The sequence below is a fragment of the Nicotiana sylvestris genome, chromosome 6, assembly GCF_000393655.2.
Source record: "Nicotiana sylvestris chromosome 6, ASM39365v2, whole genome shotgun sequence".
Taxonomy (NCBI): Eukaryota; Viridiplantae; Streptophyta; class Magnoliopsida; order Solanales; family Solanaceae; genus Nicotiana; species Nicotiana sylvestris.
This window is the reverse complement of record NC_091062.1, coordinates 188,097,240-188,117,822: the sequence shown is the minus strand read 5'-3', so window position 1 is coordinate 188,117,822 and position 20,583 is coordinate 188,097,240. Positions and strand designations below refer to the sequence as shown.

Sequence of the window (20,583 nt, the reverse complement as noted above, 5' to 3'; positions counted from 1 at the left end):
AAGTAATGTGTTTTGTTCTCAACCATAGGATATGTATCTAGAAGCTTCTTGTGTAAGGACTCAACATCATTATTTATGCACACACGTGAGAATATAGGGGAGCATGTGATAGGCAGTTGGTATGGTTGATGTGTGTATATAATAAGATATTGTACATGCATTTTATTTTGAGCCGAATGAAATTAATTTTCTTCTTCCCCAAGTTTTACATGGTATCAGAGCAAATCAATTTCATCATATCTAGTTTAGATTTTTTTACAGAAATTTCTAGAAATCTTAGAAATTCCTTGATTTTCTTCTGTTGAATATGGTCTTGATTGAGGATTCTGCTTCAGTGATTCTGCTGCTTCTGTTCCTCCTCTAATGGCGAAAATCGATCGTCTTCATCCTTACTATCTTCATGCATCAGACTCGCTAGGTATGGCTTTGGTATTCTCTGCTTTTGACAGCACTGGATATGAATCATGGAGGAAATCTATCTTACTCTCTTTATCTGCTAAAAACAAGCTTGGTTTCATTGACGAGACCTTGGTGAAGCCAAAGGAAAATTCTGAATTTTTCAATCTATGTACGAGATGTAATGATATGGTATTTGCTTGGATATTGAATTATCTCACCAAGAAATTAGATGCAGTATAATTCACTCCAAATATGTGCATGATTTGTGGAAACAGCTTAAGAAAAGATATGGACAGTCTAACCTAGCATAATTATTTGAGCTATAAAAGCAAATAATGAAAACTGTACAAGGGTCAAACAATATCGCGACATATTTCAATAACATGAAAGTTATATGGGATGAAATTAATCTACTCAATGCTAGGGCAGTATGCAGTTCTGTTGACGATAAGTGTGGAGCTGTGGAGAAAAATAGTGCACTTGAGAAAAGACAAAATTTAGTGCAATTTTTAATGGGACTCAATGAACGTATACTGCTTGTAGAGGTAACATAATGATGATGAATCCCTCACCAGACATTGACCGAGCATACTTTCTGCTACTACAAGAGGAGAGGCAAAAAAGTATACAACCTATGGAAAATTTACCTACAGAGTCTAGTTCTTTCTCTGTTGCTAGACAATCATTCACCATAGGGTAATGAAATCAGAGGTTCAATATGCAACAAGGGGAATCTTGCAACACCTCAAAACCAAACTCCTATCAGGACTACAAGGGCAATTCTAATTGCAAATATTGCAAAAATCCATGACATACTATAAAAAAATATTTCAAACTTCATGGTTATCCCACGAATTTTAACAAGGAGGCTTTAAGAACAACAAACCAAGGTAGAATACACAACCAACATTCTATAATTCAGCACATAGTAATGCAATAAGTACTGAAGCAGAATCTACTTAATCTCCAAGTACTGATGTTACTGTTGGATCGAATCAAGAGCAAATTTCTCAGTTATTGGAAGTACTACACCAAGTCAAAATTGCACAATAAGACACATCTGGTTCTGAAGCAAATGTGACAGTTAACTGTGCTGGTATTACTTTCTTTACTATCTTAACTACTCCTAAAAACTCTATTTGTCATTTTTGGATAATGACTCTGGGGCTTCAGAACACTTCACCTTTGATGAGTCCATTCTATTCAACATTATGCCCTTACAACAATCTATATTTGGTAACCTACCTAACTTCTTTAGGATTAAAGTCACTCATGCAGGTCAATCTTTTATTCACCTGAATTAACTCTAAACAGAGTCCTTTTCGTTCCTAGTTTCAAATTCAACCTATTATCAGTTCAAAAATTATGTTTGCAATTTAAAGCTTGTTTACCTTCTCCGCTACTTGTTTCTTACACGGCCCATCCTTGAGGAAGCCTCTGGATCTTGGTAGAGTGAAAGATGGGCTTTATCCGCTGCAAACTTTTCACCCTATTTCTGTTAATAACCTGCAGACAAATAAGACAAACTCATCATCTGTAAATAATTTGTCATCAGTCTGTTTGCACTTCATTGTCTAGTTCTGAAATTTCATGTGGCAATCTATGGCATGTAAGACGTAGGCATATGCACACTTCCAGTATGAAACACATTTCTGCATTGTCACAGAATGCTTTTACTACTGATTCTTTTCTTTGTTCTATTTGTCCCTTAGTCAGGCAACATAAGCTACCATTTCCCAACAGTACTACCTCTACATCACACATTTTTAAACTTCTACATATCGATACTGGGGACCTTACAAAATAACTACCCATTATGGTTTTAGGTACTTTCTCACTATAGTTGATGATTTTAGTAGGGGTATTTGGACCTATCTTTTGAGCACAAAAGGAAATGCATTTAGTGTTCTCAAATCTTTTATTGCTATGATAGAAAGGCTATTTGCCACCAAAAATTAAAATCATTAGATCTGATAATGCCTTAGAACTGGGGAGTGGTGCTATTGCTGCCACCTATTTTCAATCCAAAGGTATCTTTCAACAAACTAGTTATGTGGCCACCCCTCAACAAAATAGTATTGTTGAAAGGAAACACAAATACTTGCTTGAAACTTGTAGAACTTTGCTATTTCAATCTAAAGTTCCTACTATTTACTAGGGTGAGTGCCTTTTGACAACCACTTTCCTTATCAACAAATATCCTACCAAATTGCTTCACTACAAAACACCCTATGAGGTTCTTTTTGGCAAATCTCCTGGTTATAATTTTCCTAAGTGTTTTGACTGCCTATATTTTTCCTCTACTATGTCTCAACACAGAGGGAAACTTGATCCTAGGGCTATTGCTTGTGTCTTTCTTGGTTACCCTTATGGAAAGAAAGATTACAAGCTAGTGAACTTACAAACTAACCGTATCTTTATTTCTAATAATATTGTTTTTCATGAGTCTATCTTCCCCATCTTTATTCTACCTTCTGTTTCTTCCCCACTATTTTCTGAATCCCCTACTGTACCTTTTTCCTCATATCCTCTCTATATACATATTACTGCTTCATCTCTTATTCCCTCACCTTCTCCTCTCCTTCCTTCTAATCCTTCCTCTCCTTTCCCTGTATTCAGGTCATGATCTTCTGCCCCATCATCTTCTGGTTCTACATCTTTGGTTGTCTTGCCTCCTTACAGATCTTTTCGTACCTCCCACTCTGCCTATTCCTCTTCATTCTGATAGTCAGGCCGCGATTTACATCGCCAAAAACCCCGTCTTTCACGACCAGACAAAACACGTCGAACTTGGTTGCCATTTCGTCCGTCGACAGTTTCAATGTGGCCTCATTTCTCTTTTTTTTTTCTTCCCACTCGTTCTCAGTTAGCGAACATTTTTACCAAACCTCTTTCTGGGTCTTCTCATCGTGAGCTTCTGAGCAAGTTGGGGGTCATTCTTCCCCCTTCAACTTGCGCGGGGGTGGGGGTGGGGGGTGGGGGAGGGGTGGGGAGGGTGCTGACAGTGGTGGTATTGTGTTGAGATAAGGTTGTGGCGGCTAGGGTTATTGAAGCTCTTGGATGATAACAAATGAGAGAAAGCAATACACAAAGCTGCCTCATTAAGCAATAGCAAGGACACGTGGACTGATCATAGCTTTGTTCATTAAGTAATGTGTTTTGTTCTCAACCATAGAATCTGTATCTAGAAGCTTTTTGTGTAAAGACTCAACATAATTATTTATGCACACACGTGAGAATATAAGGGAGCACGTGATAGACGGTTGGGTTGGTTGATGCGTGTATACAATAAGACACTGTATAGACATTTCATTTTGAGCAGAATGAAATCAATTCTCTTCTCCAACTAATTTTCTTCTTCCCCAATTTTTACATGATCTGTATTTATTATTAGAAGTAAATGATTTAATAATATAAATATTCTGTTAAATTTGAATTTCATAGAAGTTAAACTCCTACAATAATGAATAAAAGGTCATTCTTTGGAGTAAATATAAACAGCCACTTATGTACACAAAAGGGAACAAAGATGTGATGGTAAATTAAGCCCTTTGGCCTTTGTCCCGATAAATGGATCACACTGTACGATCTTTGACATTGAGTAACAAAATAATTCCAGGTGTAGCGGGATTTGAACTTTGACCGGAATAAGAAAGTCATCGTCAGTTGAAACCGTGGGAAATTTTATACGATGATTATTTTATCCAATCCATTAAACCAAACGAGTCCTCATAGTTTTCGTGGTTAATTATCAACCCGGAGAAATTCCGAATAGAGGCCTAAATCGTTCGTAAAGACAGATTTTTTTGGATACTAAGATCTAAAGCTGAGAGGAAACTAACTCAGACCTCAAATTGTACGCTAAGGTACCTAAGCAATCATTTAGTAAAAAAGGAAGTGATCGAGCGATGATAACCAAAGCACAGCTAAGTCAATTTCCCGAAGAAAAGAGAGGATAGATTGCCAAAGAGGAGCAATCATCTACTTTAGAAATAACTATTCAGAGTTCTTAGAGCTCTTCGGCTTGCTGAAAACCCCGTTGTTGGACTTGATTAATCGGCCTTTGATGTTCACACTGAATCGTTTCGTTTTTGTCACATTGACATTCCGCATTTGCTCACTTAGAGTCAATTACTTGGAAGCAACTTCATCCTTACACCACGTAGATAAGAAATTCTCTAACTTCAATAATTCAATCAAGCGTCTGAACAGCAAATTAGCTACTAAAAAAAATCCCAGGAACTTATTCTCTCTTTTATTTTGTTTATTTTTTTGGGAGGGGTGGGGAGGTCCCTCCTCCTTTAATATCGTACTAACCCATGCACAGCATGGTATTAAATTTAGTATATTATTATGTATATTATTACTATTAAAAGTTTATACTTAATTAAGTATTTTTTAAAATTAGTGAATGTAGATTTCAAATATTATACAAAAAATTAATAAAGATAAAATATTATTCTAGTAGGAAAGGAGTTCAAAAATTATTATATCTTTTATATTATTGTAAAAGTACTAAACCCCAATGCAGAAAAATAAAATTATTTTTTTAATATTGAGAACAATAATTAAATCTTTGAATTAATTACTCCCTCAGTTTCAGTTTATATAAAACCTTTTACTTTTTCGAGATTCAAATTATATAAAATTTGACCAAAATATTTGAATCTTTTTCATCGTATTGACATGAAAATATTGCAACTTATAGTATTTCTCGTATAATTTTTGAATATCTAAAATTTAACTTTAAAATATCAAATTAAGCTAATCCAATTTAGCTTCAAAGATTAGTCAAATTAACTCTTGAAAGGCGAAATATTCACATAAACTAGAAAGGAGGGAGTAATGACAAACATTTTTAAAATTATCATATAAATATAACTATTTATTAAATTTATGAAACTCTTAAGGTACATAAATTTATTTTCACAAGAAGAGCATTGACGATTAAAAAAATAAAAAATAGAGCAAAATTGATTATGTTATAGTCTAACTTGTTATTTGTTTTTCATATTAGGTAACAAAAATAACAATAATGTTAATTTTTTTTATTTAGTGAACTAGCTAAATTGGATCAATATTTATATTTTTTTTAAAGTTTAGATCTTTTTCCTTAATTTTTGTTCAATAACTCAATATAGTTAACTATTTTTGAAAAAATTATATACTCATGATATAGGTACACACGCTAAGTGCGTACCCTAAGACTAATATATATATATATATATATATATATATATATATATATAGAGAGAGAGAGAGAGAGAGAGAGAACGACTTTTGGCGAATTGATGAAGCTTTGAATGACTGCATATATTGTTCACCGTCTGATTCTCCAAACTAAGTCTTTTATTAGCACATGTGAAAATATCTATAAATATAATATTTCTCCATTCACTCCCAATAAATTCAAATTTATTAACTAGAATTAAAACAGATCTGGCATTTCTCTGCATATCGATTATCTTATAACCACAAAATCTACTTAAGAATTAGTTTTAGACTTTAATATTGAGTGGATTGCACAAATTTGGAAGTACTTTTTTAAATGTTCAACTGAACTGTTCCAAATAAGAAGGAAGTAAAATCTTTTATCTTCTTCTTTTTTTGTTTTGTTTCCACCCGGTGTCTGGTACTCGCATTGGAGATCGATTATATTCGGATTCTAGCCGCGTAGTGCCCCATTCGGGGAGAAGCGCTCCCTACCAAAATTTTTTCCATACCCAAGGCTCGAACTCAAAACCTCTGATTAAGGGAAGAACATCTTAAATTACAAGCATGTTACAATGTCTTTTAGTCTTTGTTAATTATCATTTCTCATCTAAAATTGAACTTAACTACGTGTATCAAATTCTTTGACTTTCTGAGTGAAACTAAAATAAAATGGCAACTTTGACATTCCTAGGAGAAGCAAGGAGTGAATTTCGATATCTATCTATTTTCAGTATTACAGAATTTTAAAAACTATCAATACCATTTAATCGATTTAGAAAAATACACAATCATTCACGGTATGATTGACCGAGGAGCTCCGATAAATACCGCAAAATGTTGTAATAGAATGATAAGCATTTCTCAATTCTTAATTAATGGTTTTGAGTTCGAACCTTAAGAATGAAGTTGACTTGGATAAAAAAACCTTCTCTCCTAAAGTAAAACTTTCCGATATAAATCTAATTAATCAAGCGAGCGAATACTGAACATCTTAAGCAAAAAAAAGTGCTCCAATAAAGAAATGGCTGAGGTGCAAAAGCAGATCCAGAATTTAAATTTTATGAGTTCAGCATTTAAAATTCTAAACATTGAACTCATCGTATCTTTAAAATTATGAGTTCTTATCAATTAATTATTACAAGTTTAATGAATTTCTTTTTCATAAATATATAGACAACCGCCTCTGCTGAGGTGGACGTACGTGGTGGTCCTACAGCTGATGCGGTGAATGAATTTAAGTAAATATGGTCAAATTTTATTTGTCAGACAGCTCGCGAGGAAGAGAAATGGAACAGTGTAACATTTGCAGTGTCCGGCACGTGAGTGACCGACGCATTGACACGTGAGAGAAGACTACAGTCAAACTGGATATAATGTAGAAAGTTGAAAAGGAGTGACAGTCATTTTGAGGGGCGGCTCTAAAGACTTGGCCCCATTACCTTAAGGCCCCAAAATTTAAATGACCCAAATTTACTTAATACTCTCCCTCTCCCTGTTTCAAATTATGTGAACCTATTTGAATGGACACGAAGTTTAAAAAAATAATTTTTTTTAGAATTTGTGATCCTAAACAAGTCAAAAAGTGGCCTAAGAGTATTTGTGTGGTTATAAAAGCTTCTCATTAAGGGTAAAAATGTAAGTTTAATCTAAATTGTTACCAAATTTAGAAGAGATCATTCTTTTTGAAACGGACAAAAAAAATAGGTTCATATAAACTGGAACAGAGAGAGTATCTTATTACTATGATTATTATATACTATAGAATTTATATAAGTAATTATTATAAAGAAAAGTATTATAGTATATCTTTTTGTTATTTGATTGAGGTTATTTTATACCAATAAGTTCATAAATTATAATAATTTTCTCACTTATTGATTAATTAGTATATTTGCTTCACTTTTCAATTTCACTTTTATCCTTTTTAAATATGAATTAAGATATATATCGACAACATAATGAATTTCTTTTACAATCTTCTTTGAAGTTGCATGAACACAAAATCCTTCATGCACCGGTTTTCTTTTAATGTAATTTAACATATTATATTAGGTTATTTACAATTAATTTTAGATATTCACCAATATGTGCTTCTAATTAATAGAATGAACTATAATTATTATTAAAAATTGATCATAATGAATAGATATTTTTGGCAGTGTCAATACTCAAAACTTAAGTTAAGTATTACGTTATGTATGTTATTTTTTTTTTTTGATTGTGACGATAGCCAAAATAAAATTTTCATTTTGAGTTTTGGACCTCAACATCCGATAATCCACCACTTTATTCTTTGTGCTCCCCCCCCCCCCCTTTTTGAAATTCGCTATTTTGTGTCTTAAACGATTAATTTGTTGTTTAGAAAGCAAAGTTGTTATTAGTGTAAAAATTTTATAAAATAAATTTAAGGGTTTCTCAATACGGTTTCGCTTAAGCCACAAGAACTATTGAGCCGCCCCTGATCAGTTTGTGGCCGTTATGTTTAAGATAAAGATTAATTAACTCTAATTGAAAACTTTAGTTGGAAACTGACGTAGATGGGGCAGCTCGATGCATAAAGCTCTTGCTTTGCACGATGTCCGGAAAAAAGTCAGACTACAAGGGTTTATTATACGTAGTCTTACCCTGCATTTATGCAAGAGGCTATTTTCATGACTAGAACCCGTAACCTCCTGGTCACATGCCATATATGAGCAGAATGACTATTAATTAACTATAATATTTATTAATTTAACACTATTAATGGCAAACATGAATTAATTTTTATTGAACGAGTACAAATTTTCTACTAAATTATACAAAATATTTTTTATATCTTCGCTTGCTACGGTTACTAGTTGTTGTTACTGCTTCTTTTTTACTTTTGTTTCTCTTGAGCCGAGGGTCTATCGGAAATAATCTCTCTGTCTTCGTAAGTAGGGATAAAGTCTATGTACACTTTACATTCCTCCGACCCACTTTGTGGGATTACAGTGAGTTTATTGTTGTTATTGTTGTTGTCATCAACAGAACAAACTTTAATTAACTAATCGGATTTAAACATGCAAATATGTACAATTAGTTGATAAGCTTAAGTTTATTAATTTAAGTACTCCAATAATGATAAACCAGAGATTAATAAGTATAATGAACAATATCAAAAGGTGGACAACTATTGGATGTTTACCTCTGTCTCTCTCTTTAGGCCTATATAATGTTTCCTCCATTGAAGCTTTTTCTTTCACTCATTTTGCCCTCATTTATTCATTCATTTCTAAACAGAATCAGCCACATTTTACATTCACATTTTCCTTTGCCAAAACAGAGAGAGACTCGGAAAATTCTAGAGATTCTTTTCAATGGCAACCGCTCTGTATTTTCTTTGTCCATTGCTAATTATGATGATGCTTTTCATCACTGCCACAGCCAGTAAAAGGTAATTATGCTCTTTTTCGACAATGTGGATAGCAAATTAGTTCTCTTAATTCCTCACTTCATATAATTCCTCTTTTTTAATTCGACATTTTCTGAATTTGCGTGCTTATCAACTCTGTTTCTGTTTTTCGATTACTCATTGGATTTTTACTTTTTCAATATCAGTATTGAAGAAGAAAAGCAATTTCAGAGCTTAAGGAACTCGACTATGGTGAACAGGTTAGCTTCGTTTTCACTTTTTTCGCTTATCACTGAAATGTACAGTAAATTAGCAATTGCATCAGAGAAGAATTCGTAGTTCTTTTCTTCTTTGTAATCCTGATCGTATAGATTGGATCTGGAATTAATTTGGTTATATTTTCCTTTTTTCAGTTTTTAATTTTAAATTATTTAAGTTTTGCAGGTTAAGTGAAAATGATGAACTCAGGCATGAACATGCTGAAGTTGATCCAGAAGCTATTGCTTCTATGGTTGCTATGTGAGTTCTTTCCCTATCACAATATGCATTTAATTAATAAAATTAAATTCTTCATTATGTTTAATGTTTTATCCCCCGTCCTTTCAGCATTCATGTGTTTAAACTTTAAAGTTAATGATATACTCCATTAAGAGGCTTATTGAAAAACAAAGTCAATAGAGTATTAATATACTCACTACTCTTTTATGAATTTAAAATATTTAGGATTTTTTTCTAAATATGGATAGTTTGAGTAGAGAGACAAGTGTACCCACATCCATTGCAAAAATCGCTCGTAACGTCTCGTTTTATGTGAAGGTATTTAACATATACATTATTTCAAAAATTTAAATATTCCCTCCGATTACTTTCACTTATCCATTATATTAAAAATGTATTTTTACATTTACTTGTTGGTTTTAGCAAATCATGTCATTAACTGCCCTCACATGATCTGTAGTACAACATCACCCACAAATTAAAAGCAATGTCACAATTCTCTTTAATTTAATGTGCAACATTTTCCACCTACCAAAGCATTTCCATACAATTCTCAGTACTTCCACTCTGCTGGGATTCCCTTTCCAAATTCATCTCCTCTCTCTTTTCCTTGTTGCTGATAGTTAAAAGAAGTTACTGATTATCATGAGACTCCCTTGAGGAATATTGCACATGCAATGCGACAGGCTCTCTTTATGGCAGCTTTTATAAGCGTATCATTGATTAATTAATTAAATTAAGCATACCAATTCTGTGAATTTTCTTTGATAACCGTGGTATTCGGGTCAGCTAATTTCACAGGTAATTGCTATCTCTTACCTGAGTACCACGGTAATATTGTCCACCAAGGCTTAGACGAATGAAAAAAAATCATTAACTGTTTTTGTCTCTACTGAAATTTGAACTTGAAACCTCATGGTTCTCAAATCACTTTACTGATACTATTAAATTTATTCCTTCGGATTATGTGTTGAGTAAAATCTATAATAGACATCCAATCTGGTATGATAATGTTGTCAGCAATGTATTGGTCCAAAACTCGAAGTGCCTTTTTGGGTTGTTAATCATATGATTAAAATGGCCATGTTAGCATAATTAGTTGCATTCTCTTCCCTAATCCATTTGGCTTCCACATGCCTCCGTTGGGAGATTCGCGCATCAACGCACATTATAGTTTATCTCGTGTCATTTTCATTTCATGTTATCTATGTTTCTCGTAGAAACTGAAGGTTGCTTTACATGCCGGTGCACATTATATTGTTTGTTCTATTTTGGGTTTGCTAATCCTTTATCATGTTACTCTCCTAATTATGATTTTATAAAATGTAGTGCCTCATACTTTTGTATGTCCATGGCGCCATTGGCCACATTATATCGAGTCACAGGCTAAAGTAGAGACGGCTAGAGTATAAGTTTAATAGGTTCATCTGAATCCAATATTTTCACTACAGAGCGTGTACGCGCACATAATTTTAAATGTGGGCTTATAATTTTAAAAGTGGAATGGGTTCATACTAATGCTTCCTCTTGCTAGAGACTCAACAAATGCCTCCATTAGCTAAAACAGAGTGTGTCGTGATAATATAACATTAATTTAAAAATAGGGATGAATTTAATAGTTAAGTTAGTGGATGCAGGCAATTGCATCTACTCTTTTGTGTCAAAGGGTGCAAATGCCCTTTATATATGTATATTAAATTTTCAGCTACATATATTTTGAGCTGAAAGCGTGGCTGCGTTCACGTCCATAGTTCAAGAAAAATATCAGGGAGTTGCAGCCTTGAAGTGTACATTAGTTCTTGAAAATATATTTTCCTTATGTTAAATAAAGTAAAATGGTGTTAATGCCTACTTAAATCCTAGACTATCCTAATATTACAGTACCACTTTATGGAATATCATGTGCGCCAAAAGTTTTATGTTAGTGATTTATATGCTAGTATATACTTCAAGTGCTAAAACAAATTAACTTTATAACATTGGATCAAGACGGGCTTAATTGATCCCGACCACCAAAGCTTGTAGAGGGATGGATAGGATCCTTCATGTTTAATCAGATATTTCGGGTTTGAGCCATGAGAATAAAAAAAATCCTGATAGCGAGTGATTCTTTCTTTAATGGGTCTTATCTGGCCCGAATCAATATTAATCCGGACCTCAACAAGGATACCTAAATCAGTGGAAAACCAAAAGAAAATTTGATCCTAGTTTATTTGGATTGAGACATAATATTATTGTAGAAGTTAATAGAATACACACTCCTGGGACCATATGCATGAGAAGAGTCACAAAAATCTTTCTTCTTATGCCCCACTAATCGAAGGCCTCATTAATTTTTCCTTCACTCTGTCCTTGTCCCCTGCCCCAGCCTGGCAAATGGCATAAGAACTAAGAAGAGATCAGATCTGGGGCTCAATTCCGGCAAATTTAGGGATGCCTCAGCTGGCTGTACTGACAAACCCATCACCATATATTAAATGACTTTTGGCTATCAATAAATAGTTTCTCCTACCGACACATCATAAATTCATAATGCATTTATCTGCCCACCTTTTGCATTTATTTGGGACTTCTCTTACGTATTTAGTTATGTTTATACTTAGAATGATTGAAAAGTACTGGTTCCGTATTGACCGTATTCCTCTATCTACTGTTTATCTCATTACATTAATTAACTTGACCCTAAAAGGCATGTTTGAGTGGATCAGCTTCCTCCCTTAAATAGGCTTATATCAAAGTAGTCACCCGTGAATCTTCTTGGTTTTGTTTGTTTCTTATAACATAATAATAATTTCGAATACAATTTAAAAGAATCAAAATATCTTTACTAAATTTCACTGCCTGATAAATACTGATCCACTATCAAATTTCTTGGACGCATGGATTATTTGTTATAATACAGTAACAAACTCAGTGTAATTTCAAAACTGAGATCTGGGGAGGGTAGTATGTATGCAGACTTTACCCTATACCCTACCTTCTGAAGGTAGAGAAGTTATTTCTAATTGACCCTCGGCTCAAGACAAGCAAAGGCGGATCCAAGATTTAAACTTTATAGGTTCAACTCTTAAGGTTTTTAACATTGAACCCATTATTTTCTTTAAAGTTATGAGTTCATATCTACTATTTGCAATTTTAGTAAATTTTTACATAAATTTTTTTACTCCGTTTCGAAAGTAATTGAAGCCATTACTAGAATACTACATCCGCCCCTGAAGACAATCATAATCAGAACAGTAATGAAAAGAAATACGATAGTGGAGAATCCATGAAAAGTAGCAGGAACAACAAGATAGTAAGATATCCGAAGCACAAGAAACAACCGATAGTAATAAAAATCTCCGAAAAAGAAAATATGTGAATAATATAGATACAACATGTCTGAAAAAGAAAGACGCTCGACTACCTGCGAGCGTTTTGCTGAAGCATGGATTATTTGGTATCTTTAATAATATTAGGTACAATAGTGCAGTAAAATTGTTCAGATGAGTGGATTAGCCTTTAATAATTTATCTAATCTGCATTGTTATACAGGAGCATTAGGAATAGCACAGAGAGGAGGAAATTAGGCTACTTCTCATGTACAACAGGAAATCCAATAGATGATTGTTGGCGTTGTGATCGCCATTGGGTACGTAACCGCAAACGCTTAGCTGACTGTTCTATTGGCTTTGGACGCAATGCCATTGGTGGTCGTGATGGCAGGTATATTCAGACGTAAATCTAGAGCGAGTTCGAGTTCTGTAGCTTCAACCGAATCCATTGCTTTCAGAAAAAATAAAAAATAAAATGTATACATACAATTAGATCATAGTAATTCTCAACACACCAAATCTATGCATGCAGGTATTATGTTGTGACTGACTCAGGTGATGACGATCCAATAAATCCCCGACCTGGAACACTTCGTCATGCAGTAATTCAAGACGAACCATTATGGATAGTGTTTAAACATGATATGGTCATCACACTTAAGCAAGAACTTATGATGAACAGTTTCAAGACAATTGATGCTCGTGGTGTGAATGTACAAATTGCATATGGGGCTTGTATTACTATCCAATTTGTTACGAATATCATCATTCACGGCCTTCATATTCATGACTGTAAACCCACTGGTAATGCCATGGTTCGAAACTCACCATCACACTATGGTTGGAGGACAATGGCTGATGGCGATGGCATTTCCATTTTCGGTTCGAGTCATATTTGGATTGACCACAATTCTCTTTCTAATTGTGCTGATGGTCTCATTGATGCTATCATGGGTTCAACTGCAATTACCATTTCAAACAATTACTTCACCCACCACAATGAGGTCCATTTTTACCCAAGCATAATCTTTTTACCACATTGTAATGAGTGATACTTTAGTTCAAAGACTAAATATTCACTTATCCAACTTTGTGCAGGTGATTTTATTGGGGCACAGCGACTCCTATATCAGAGATAAGGTTATGCAGGTGACTATTGCCTTCAACCATTTTGGTGAGGGTCTGATCCAGAGAATGCCAAGGTATCAATGTGAAAATATTAGTCTTTTTTTCTATCCATCTGATTTAGTTGCACTTATCTTTGCCATAATATTGGACAGAGATGTCCTTACATAAAGTAAGGATTCATATAGCCGACTATAACTTGCTTGGAATTGACGCGTAATTATTGTTGTTGTTGTATTAATCTTTGCCATGTCGTCTTGGACTAAAATTGTATGGCCTAAATTCATATGCAGATGTAGGCATGGTTATTTCCATGTGGTGAACAATGACTATACACACTGGGAGATGTATGCAATTGGTGGTAGCGCTGATCCTACAATTAACAGCCAGGGCAACAGATACCTTGCCCCAGTGAACCCTTTTGCCAAAGAGGTAATTAGCTCAAAATCAGAGGTGAATCCAAGATTTAAAGTTTATGGGTTCCTACGATATTCTCAAATTAATATACAATAATAACTGGGTTCACAATCAGATATTTATATATGTCTAGTCGATTAGTTAATAGAAATATAGGGTTTACGCAAAAGTAACTGGGTTCCCGGAAACCCATATACAATGCTCTAAATCCGCCATTGCTCAAAACTAACTTGGATTGATGAACTTTTACTGATAATATCTCAAAATGAGAAATATAAGGAGGGCCAAACTTTACCTTACGAAATTACTGAACTTTATGCAGGTGACGAAAAGAGTGGAACCATGGGAAGGATCATGGAAGCACTGGAACTGGAGATCAGAGGGAGACCTTATGCTGAATGGAGCATACTTTACTGCGTCTGGACGCGCCGCTCCACGTAGTTATGCAAGAGCCTCAAGCTTAGCTGCTAAATCCTCTTCTATGGTGGGAACTATTACATCAAATGCTGGTGCACTTTCTTGTCACATTGGCTTCCAATGTTGATTTCAAACACATTGGACACATCTGGTGAAGAGCATTACCACATTACTTTTGCATGTCCATTGAGTTCATCAATCGAGCCTATTTTCACCAATTTCTCTTTCTTTTCCTTGTTTATGTCCGTCCCTGCTCACCCTTGAGCAGGGGGCGCACTCACAGTATTGTGGATGGGCTCAATTCAACCCCCACCATTTTCAGCTTAAAACTTAGATGTATATCCGAAAAATCTTGAAAGTAATATGAATATTAAGTTCTGAATTTATATGTTCAAAGAGCGCAGAAACTTAAACCTATTAAAGTAAAATCCTGAATCCATGTCATCTCTTGAGCATGAGGATTTTGTCCATTGCTCCACTTGTCTTTATGTACCGAGTGCTCAACCTTGTCCTGAGCAGGTTTCTGAAAATGTTGTATTCTTCACATATCAGTTTAAAAATCTTGCTCACCAAACAATATCTCTTGCTTTTGGTTCAGAGGAACTGGATCTCTCTATTCCCTCTCTTCTCCATAAGTTCAATTCAGATATGCATAGCATCAGAAAGATTGTGAAAAGAAAAAAGAAGGAAAAAAAATGAAAGTCAATTTTTAAGTTGTTTTCTTCTTATTGATGTTCAGCTTCAAGATATTGTTGTAATTGTTATCTTTATATAGTGAATGTAACTACTATGAATTCTGCTTCAATTTCATATCTATTAGAGGTGTATTCAATGAACAAGCTATAGGTTCATCTGAACCCCTAACTTTCAGCTTAAACTATGTATATTTGTTAAAAGATCCACTAAATATAACAACAACAATTCAGTGAAATCCCACAAGTGGGGTCTAGGGAGGGTAGTGAGTACGTAGACCTTACTCCTACCCCGAGAGAGTAGAGAGGTTGTTTCCGAAAGACCCTCGGCTCAAGAAGACGAAAAGAGATAAATACATCAGTACCATCAATAGAAAACATAGAAATAATAACAGCGACATAAGAACCAGAAAATAGATAAAAACAATAACAATAACAAGTAAATAAGGCCCTACACTATGAAAAATAGAAGAATAGTGAGAACACAACATTAACCACTAGCAACCTAAGATGAAACCCTATCAGGCTAGCCTCACACCCTGTACGAAGTAAAAATTGTTTAACTACCTCCTAACCTACAACTCTAACCCTTGAACTCCACACCTTCCTATCAAGGGCCATGTCCTCGGAAATCTGAAGTCACGACATGTCTTGCCTGATCACCTCTCTGTAGACATGCGATTTTTGACCCTCCCCGAAATTTCACCCATTTTAGCATGTAAATATTTAGTTTAGGCCTAATATCGCTATTTCAGCTAATTTTGACTCTTTTACTTTATTTCGTCACAAAAAATGAAAATTACAAAAAATATTTTAGTTTACGTGTCTTTCATAAATTTAAATAAAAAATATACAAAAATAGTACCTTATCTTTATTTTTATATAATCTTGAAAACACAAAAAATAGTTCTATATTTTATAGTTTAGTTCAATTAATTAAAATCAATTTTATATTTTTATATTATAATTATACATAATTTTAGAAGGAGGAATTAGTTTTAGATTGGTTTATCCCGTCTTTATAAATCTTGTAGTCCATTTTTCTAGTCTTGGCCCAATTACCTAGCTCATAATTCCTAGGCCCATACCCCTAACCTAATCCCTACCCCTATATAATAGTACCTAACACCTAAATATAGAGACACAAAAAAAAAACGCCTAAAAACCTAGAGTATCAGCCGTTTTCCATCAAGGCTACAATTTTCTTCTTCATTTTGGAAACAAAAACCAAGAACCAAAAGAACTTCTTGGACTTCTAAAGAACGGTAACCATTAGCTTGAAATCTCAAAAATTTCCTATACCAAAAAAAGGGAAAAGGCAGTGATCTCCCTTTGTTGGAGAAAGGATCTTTGATCTTAATTTCAAAAACAAAAAACGGCAACTAGCTTTTGGGATTTGGAAAACAACTCAACAATTTTGGATTCTTACACAAGAAAGAGGAGTTGCCGGCTGTCTTCAACAAAAGAAACACGCTCCATTTCCTGTCCGACGAGCTCGTTCTTTGGACAAAGTAGAGAAATTCTCTTCTGATTTTCATTTTTAATTTTCTTGTATAAAATTATCAAAAATAAAATTCTGTTCATTCTTACCACAAAAAATGGAGTTTGGTACTTTGATTGAAGTTTTCTGTCAGATTTTTAAGGTCGTAGTTGGGTCCGGCTCGTCGATCTCCGTATTTTGACCCGGTTTCCTTCCCAGCAGTAAGTCCGTGTAATTGTCGCAACTCAATTAATCGGAAAGCTCTAATTGAGGTTCAATTCTTCAATACTCTACTCATTTTATTCTAGCTTAATGTTAATTGTTGGTTTGATGATATCTGAAGACGAAGTATGAAGCTAATTTCCTTTTCTTTCCATATATTGAAGTTTTAAGTTTCAAATTGTCTGATAGGTAGACCATGAAGGCATATCTGGAAAAATTCATTAAAGCATTAGAGAAAAGTTTTTCTTTGTTTAGGCCACATTTTGTCGCTTGAATAATTGAATGTCTTAGGCCCTATTTTCATCATTATTCATGATACTTTCCGCTGAGCCTAAGTCTATTGTGTTAAAGGTTATGCACTATCTTGGTAATCTGAAGTAGAGCTCGTGTATCCCTTTTATGTTGGTTGTGTGCTTGTGTTTGTAAAGTAATTCTTCTGGTAGTAAATTTTAAAGTTTGGTTTCACTTGTTTGATTATTTAAAAGCTACTCCAAGATCAGCCATGCTTCATGATCACTTAAAAGTCGGAGTTTGCTACATTGCTAATTATTTTTGACTATATGTTTAGGACCTTTAGGTCGTAGGAGTACGATTTTGGACGATTTCACTTTCTATAAACTGAGTCATCTTATTTAATGAACATTTTGCACAATTTAGATGTACCATTGGCCTTGTCATGTAAACTAAACACTACCCTTTTTCTACAATAATTTCCATAAGCCCATGGCCCTCACAAAACTAGTTAGCCCTTAAAATTAGAATCGAGGTGTGCCGTGCCAAATAAAACCTTAAATTGCATGACCCTCGTTTAATTAATCTTGTTTATCCTTAAAAATCGAGGCACACCATTTAGTTGAATTTTCATGGCCCTCGCAAAGTTGAAAGTACGTAGTTGCTTTGGGCGCGCTATTTAAAAATTATCTTCCTAAACTCGGGTGTGCATTTCATGTGACCCAACTCCAATTCTCAACAACGTTAAATAAAATATGTCGTGGACCGCGGGTGCATTTCATGTAGCGTGGTTCAAGGCGTGTTTTATATAACGTTGAATCATCCTAAAATTAATTAAAAGCGGTTTAAAGTTAAAATGCACATAGGTTTAAAAGCGTACTAAAATCAGATAATAGGCCAATTGTAACAGTTGAGCGACCGTGCTAGAACCACGGAACCCGGGAATGCCTAACACCTTCTCCCGGGTTAACAAAATTCATTACCCGGATTTCTGGTTCGCGGACTGTATAACAGAGTCAATCTTTTCCTCGATTCGGGATTTAAACCGCTGACTTGGGACACCATAAATTATCCCAAGTGACGACTCTGAATTTAATAAATAAATAATCCTGTTTCGATTGTCACTTTAAGTTGGAAAAAACTCCCTTATATACCCCTTCTCGGGGTGTAGTAAAAGGAGGTATGACAGCTCTGGCGACTCTGCTGGGGAACGAACCCAGAATCTCTGGTTCAGGGTTCAGAATTCGAGCTTAGAATAGCTGTTGTGATTGGCTTTTATTTGTTATATGATTTTTACATGTTTGAGCCTAATGTGCTAAATGCCGCTTTTTACCTATTTGATATTATTTGGACTGTATATAAATTGTTACGAAACCTTCCTCTCTCTGAGTCTTCTAAATCATCTGGGAAGTGTGCACTTCGTGTGACTTCTTTTCTGTTAGAGTCATATCCCAATTTTAGAACGAGGTTCAGACAAGTTGCAAAGCCGGTGAAACTTCTGTATTCCCGGTACGCTACCCCCCTCTGCTTGAGCTGTCCGCTCGGGTAAGCCAGGTCTAGAACAATACACCCAAGTTTAAAACCTAGAATAACATAGCCTCGTGCCGGATCCCTAGTAGGAACGCTCGTTTGCATCACGTGCATTTGACTTTGGGGACTCAACACAGGGGTTGGGTCCGTCTAGGACAAGTGTACCCGAATTAAAAGACCATCCTGATGCATCTTACGTGCTACTTGTGTATCTGTCTGTTTCGACTTGCATGTTGACTGGCTTCTAGAATAGGGAAATAAAATAAATAAAAAAAGAGAAAAAAAATCAAAAACGAAAAAAAAGAAAAAAAATCAAGAGTGAGAGGTAGGTATTTGCAATATCCTGAAACTCTGCCGAATTTTTGAAAAAAAAGTCATTTCAAAATAAGTCATGTTTTTCCTGTTCCGTCAAAATTGGGTGAACTACGCGAGTCTGATTCTCACCGGATGTGAGATACGTAGGCAAACCTCATCGGTTCCGGCCCATAATTTTCAAAAAATCCAAAAATATTTTCCTTTACTTCCTCTCTAGAAAAGTTTTTTTTTGAGACCCCAATTTTCAAAAAATCCAAAAATATTTTCCATTACTTGCTTCTTTAGAAAGCCTTTCTTTTAGACCCTAATTGTTTTTTAAAAAAAATATATAAAAAAATATTTTCTTTTAATTTCTTCCAAAAAATCCAAAAATATTTTCATTCTTCTTTCAAAATTGAAAAGAAAATTCAAAATTCAAAAATATTTTCTTTTTTTAGAAGCATTTCTTTCATAAATTCAAAATAAAATTTCAAAAATATTTTCTTTCTTCTTTAGAAGTTTTTCTTTCGAAATTCCAGAAAAAAAATTCAAAAAAAAAAATCTTTCTTCTTTAGAAGTCTTTCTTTGCAAAAATGCTGAAGAAAAATTGATATCAATAAATATTTTCTTTCTTCTTTATAAGTCTTTCTTTCGGAAATTAAAAAAATAAAAAATTCAAAAAAATAGTTAGTTTATTTACTTTATTCATGATCTTCCCGAACTATGCAAGATCTGATTCATGTTCCTACATGATACGTAGGCAACCCACAACAGGTTCGATCAACCATTGAAAAGAAAGATGAGAAAAAAATGAAAAAAAGAAAAAAAATGAAAAAACAAAAATGAAAAAATATGGATAATAATAAGGACCGACTGAGTCCATTCTAACATGTTTTGTTTTGAATTGTGAAGAAAGTTGAGGTGGTCGGTTTGTGGTAAGCTGGAAACACAAGATCCAAGGAAAAATGATAACTGACATCGAAGTTGTTACAAGTGCTCAAGAAACTCAGGGTCAGAGGGTTCAACAAGAGTCTGCTGTGTTTGAGAAAAATAGAACACTGAAACAGCAAATGATCGAAATGTGTCAACCATGGACCAGTGGTCAAGGATAGCCTCGTCATGAGTCACAATTTACTACACAGCAAGAGCAGTACCACTATCCTGAGTACCACTCGTACTCGTTTGATAGCCTCGTCATGAGTCACAATTTACTACACAGCAAGAGCAGTACCACTATCCTGAGTACCACTCGTACTCGTTTGATCTTCCTGCAAACATTGAGAAGCCTGCCCGAAAGATGGTACAGGAAGAAATGACCCAAAGAGTGAAAAGCTTAGAGCAACGGTCGAAAAATATACAAGGGTTGGCAGGTCAAAA

At 34.4% G+C, this 20,583-nt stretch overlaps 1 protein-coding gene across 1 annotated transcript; it reads left to right on the top strand.

The window, feature by feature from the left end:
- Positions 1-8,762: 8,762 nt before the first annotated feature.
- Positions 8,763-15,562, top strand: LOC104245827 (probable pectate lyase 8). The gene is made up of 8 exons (XM_009801515.2): positions 8,763-9,028; positions 9,193-9,246; positions 9,431-9,505; positions 13,019-13,189; positions 13,331-13,802; positions 13,897-14,000; positions 14,217-14,355; positions 14,663-15,562. Exons 1-8 carry the CDS (start codon positions 8,952-8,954, stop codon positions 14,882-14,884), a joined length of 1,314 nt encoding a protein of 437 aa, XP_009799817.1. The 5' UTR covers positions 8,763-8,951; the 3' UTR covers positions 14,885-15,562.
- The last annotated feature ends 5,021 nt before the right edge of the window (positions 15,563-20,583 follow it).

Excerpts from the sequence above, each read along its gene's own strand:
- LOC104245827 (XM_009801515.2), top strand. The coding sequence starts at position 8,952 with ATGGCAACCGCTCTGTATTTTCTTTGTCCATTGCTAATTATGATGATG. Across the intron at positions 9,029-9,192 it reads ACTGCCACAGCCAGTAAAAG|TATTGAAGAAGAAAAGCAAT; the intron begins GTAATTATGCTC and ends TTTCAATATCAG. Across the intron at positions 14,001-14,216 it reads CTGATCCAGAGAATGCCAAG|ATGTAGGCATGGTTATTTCC; the intron begins GTATCAATGTGA and ends ATTCATATGCAG.